The sequence below is a fragment of the Corvus kubaryi genome, unplaced genomic scaffold (assembly GCF_017639235.1).
Source record: "Corvus kubaryi isolate FWS band 111438036 unplaced genomic scaffold, C.kubaryi_AGA036_p1.0 split1-37374, whole genome shotgun sequence".
NCBI classification, from domain to species: domain Eukaryota; kingdom Metazoa; phylum Chordata; class Aves; order Passeriformes; family Corvidae; genus Corvus; species Corvus kubaryi.
The window spans coordinates 6,615-10,734 of NW_024582079.1; the positions used below are offsets into that span (position 1 = coordinate 6,615).

At 44.5% G+C, this 4,120-nt stretch overlaps 1 protein-coding gene across 1 annotated transcript; it reads left to right on the forward strand.

Moving 5' to 3' along the window:
* Positions 1-408: 408 nt before the first annotated feature.
* Positions 409-3,286, forward strand: LOC121657860 (thymosin beta-4-like). The gene is made up of 3 exons (XM_042014030.1): positions 409-535; positions 1,423-1,530; positions 2,948-3,286. Exons 1-3 carry the CDS (start codon positions 424-426, stop codon positions 2,983-2,985), a joined length of 258 nt encoding a protein of 85 aa, XP_041869964.1. The 5' UTR covers positions 409-423; the 3' UTR covers positions 2,986-3,286.
* The last annotated feature ends 834 nt before the right edge of the window (positions 3,287-4,120 follow it).

Below are 4,120 nucleotides of genomic sequence, written 5' to 3' on the forward strand. Positions count from 1 at the left end.
CTGGGCCATGCTAATCTCAGACTTGGCCCTTGATCACGGCAATCACACCATGGCTGTGCTGAGGGCCCTCCACAGCCCCAAGCCCCCTTATGCTTCTGCCAGTCTGGGCAGGTGGGGATGATCCCCAGGCATGTTGCTGAATGCACCTACAATCCCCTCCCCAAAAACTAATCTGGCAGCAGCAATCCCCAAACCTCACCTTTACTGCAAACCTCAGCACTGGAAAATGGTGGGAAGGGAAACTTCTATATGATTGTCATGGTACATGAAGAGAACAGAAAAAAAGAAAAATCAAGATGTATTTTGGCAGTTTTCCATGTCAGTTTTCCCATTTCCCTCCCTCATGCACTTTCTACAGGAGCAATCTGTCCTTTCCCTAAACGCTGAGCAATCCCAGCACTGAACTAATCAATATTAATAGCTATGGGTTCGGGAGGGGGGAGGAGGGGAGAGGAGAGGAGGGATTACCCTGACCTTTTTCAACTCACACTGCCTCAGACGGCCACCAAGCAGCTGAAGAGAGAGCAGCCAGACGGTAATGCCATGTGGTTTTAGTAGCTTTTCATTTTTTTTTAAATTTTTTCCTTGTGAATATTTACTCTGTTGTCTCAGTGCAGATAGCAATGAAATCTGATTTTCTGCAGGAAGGAAAAATTATAATTATATCAGCCATCTCCGGGCCAAACCTTGCCTTGATGGGAGACTCCACTGAAATAAGGGAAATAACACCCAGGCTGGATTTTAACTCGAATTTCTTAATAAAGAGAGAAACTGGATTAGGGAAGTTTTGACAGGTGAAATGCTGGTGTGCTTTGTGGATTTCTCTTTATTATAACAGAGTATAATCAAAGCCATTGAGCTGTGACTGGGGTATGGAGCAAGAGCAAACAAAGGGCTGGGGGAACCGGTCCTCTATTGTTACGCTGAAGTGTCCACAGCAGCTCAGGGGATGGATGTGCTCAGTACAGGGGGCTCAGAATGAAAGACAAATCCTATTAATTAAAAGAAAATCATAATTGAAGCTCTTTGTTCCTATTGGATTTGGCGTTTATTGTAGATTTTCCTGTTAGCAGCATTTCTTAAAATACAGGTTTATGTCAGGGGGCACCGTTGATTACTGGTAATTAAGCATTGTCTCTTTATTACTGATTATTCTTGTTGCCATGTGAAAACTATGCTTTTTAGGAATTTCATCAGAGAAATCTAGAGAAAATTCTATTTATGCCTTTCCTCTTTTGCTCTGAAAGAGCCAAGCCTCAGGGAAAGGTCCCACATTGGGTGCTAGGTTTGTGGGGGTTTTTCGAATAAACATTTTTATAGTATTTTTATATTTTTTCTCTTGAGGAGAAAATGCTTTGCAGATGGCTGATATCACAGCACTAGCTAATGAAGCCATGGGTGTGTTTTCCCTTTCTTTGTCAGGACCCATCATGTCCGACAAACCAGATTTTGCAGAAATTGAAACATTTGACAAGACCAAGCTGAAGAAGACAGAAACCAGAGAGAAAAATCCACTGCCCACTAAAGAAAGTAAGTGCTTATGAGGCTATTTGAAGTACAAGTAGCAAGGACATAATCTGTATTGCAGTTCATATGCAAAATGAATACTAATCACAGGATTACAGGCTCAAACTCATCCCTGACTTTAAGTGAGGATAATACTAAGACTCTATACTGGGCTTCCAAGGATATGAGTAATTATAACCAATAGTGCATTTTGTCTGAAAAACCCTTTCTGATGGGATTGCTCTTGCTTCTGCTAAAAGCAAGACCAGTGTTCCCACTGGGTGCTGGTAACAGGATCAATCTGTTTGTAATTACCTTGCTACCAGCTCCTCTGGAGGCACAGGGGAACCTTTTCCCATCCCTGGCAGGCCAGGCAGTATCCCCAGAGGGTGCCCGAGCTCTGGATTTAATGTTATCAGGCAGATGAGCTGCTGCCTCCCACTGGTACCTGCTGTCAGCCACGGGCAGGAGACCTCCAGGCACCTTCTCTGGGAATAACGCTGCAAGCAAAACCTATCATCATCCTCATCTAACAGGCAATCTCCCTCAGAAAAGCACCCCTGAGCTTTTCTCATGCAGGGTCTTCTCCCAGACACAGGCAGCCAGATAAGCCTAGGATTCATGCTCAGCTTCAGATATGAAAAGAACATTTGGAGCAGATTTTGTGAGCAGTTTCCTTCAGAAGAGTATTGCTAATCACTGGATGTATGTGCTGATAGCCATGGAGATGCACAGTCCCTCAACATTAGATACCTGGGTTTTTTCCCTGTTTTGTTATCCTTGCCAATGCCAAAGCTGTAAATACAAGAGAAGCTCTGCACATCATGAACTGCTCCCTTTCAGCTACACAGATGTGGGTATGAGTTGTCATTTTCAGGGTGACCAAAAAAACCAAATAGGGATTTAACCATTCTCTGGCTTTAAGTATGATCATAGAAATTTGTATCCTGCAGAACCATTATCATTGAATCACAGAATGGTTTGGGTTAGAAAGGACTTTAAAAGAGCATCTTGTTCAAACCCCCTCCCATGGGCAGGGACACCTCCCACTATCCCAGGTTGCTCCAAGCCCTGTCCAACCTGGCCTTGAACACTTTCAGGGATGGGGCAGCCACAGCCTCTCTGGGCAACCTGTGCCAGGGCCTCACCACCCTCACATGGAAGAATTTCTCTTTCACATCTAATCTAACCCTGCCCTCTGTCAGTGTGAAGCCATTCCTCCTTTTTTTGTCACTCCAGGCCCTTGTCCAAAGTCCCCCTCCAGCTCTTTTGGAGCTCCTTTAAGCACTAGAAGGGGTTCTAAGGTCTCCCCAGAGCCTTCTCTTCTTCAGGCGGTACACCCCCAAAACTCTCTCAGTCTGTCTCCACAGGAAGGCTAAGTTTACTGTTCATAAACAGCAATGTTTATTGATGGTGTTTTTGTTTCCTCTTTTTCTGCCAGCTATTGAACAGGAAAAGCAAAGTGAAAGTACAGCCTGAGTATAAAATTGAAGATGTGACTGCTGCTTCTTCAGTGGGGTTTTGGCTTCTGAGTTGGACTGTTGTTTTATTTTGTCCCTCCCACCCCATATTTGTTGCCCATTTATTTTAGGAAACATTTGTTCATTTAATGTTCCCTGGAGAAGTCTGTTTTGTGTTTGTTGAAGAAGATACTATGTATTTGTATTCTTAAAATTATAATTCCAAGTTCTGTATCAACTCCATTACTTGGCAAAAAAAAAAAAAGCAATTTGCATAAAAATTGTTTTCCTAAACCTCACAATAAACAGGTTTCTTCTGATCAACTGTCTTTGAGCCTTGCAGAAATGGGGTTTACACTGCAACTCTTACTAACATCTATCCCGCTTTCTTTGCATTTCCACAGCAGCTCAGGAGTTTGGTCAGGTGGGGAAGGGTTATCCCAGGCACCCACAGGTCCCTTGGCTGGAACACAGCCCCTCTCCATCATCTGTATCCCGCAGAATCCCAGAGCCCCAGGTGGCACCAACCCACAGGAACCCCCCTGATGGCCTACACAGCAGCCTGGAGACTTCACTCCCATCCCTTGTGTCACTCAGAAGAGTGTTTAATAGGAACTGTGTGTGCCAGGAGCTCCTGCACTTTGAAACCCCCAGCCTGGCAGCAGGCACGAGTAAGATGGGAAGTCACTGGCCTGCTTCAGTCCTGTCCTGGTAGTAGGCTGGAGGTTCCAGAGACAAGTACCCACTTACAGATTCCATGACAAATTGATGGTTGGGCTGAGGAAATACTCAAATTAACATTTCAGATTTTAAAAAAGGGCTGCAGCTGCCTCTGCACAGCTTTTTTATCTCTCTAACTTGCAAAGATCCAGTCAGCCTTGGGATAACTGCAGCACACACAGAGCCCTTGGCCCATCTCATACCAAGCAATACAAGAATGAGGGAAGGTGGAAGGAAGAAAGAAAATTTAGTATTGCATTGATTTTTAGGGATGAGAGAAAGACCTTTAGCAGCACAGGGATGTAAGACACAAGCCTTCAAGCAAGAAAAGACTCCCTAAATCTTCATTACTGGTGGTGCAATAACATCCTCACTGGTCTGCAGAGGACTTGGCAAAAACAGACTCTGGTACCACCAGCTCAGAGGACTCTCAA

Excerpts from the sequence above, each read along its gene's own strand:
- LOC121657860 (XM_042014030.1), top strand. The coding sequence starts at position 424 with ATGGGTTCGGGAGGGGGGAGGAGGGGAGAGGAGAGGAGGGATTACCCT. Across the intron at positions 536-1,422 it reads GAAGAGAGAGCAGCCAGACG|GACCCATCATGTCCGACAAA; the intron begins GTAATGCCATGT and ends TTTCTTTGTCAG. Across the intron at positions 1,531-2,947 it reads TCCACTGCCCACTAAAGAAA|CTATTGAACAGGAAAAGCAA; the intron begins GTAAGTGCTTAT and ends TTTTTCTGCCAG.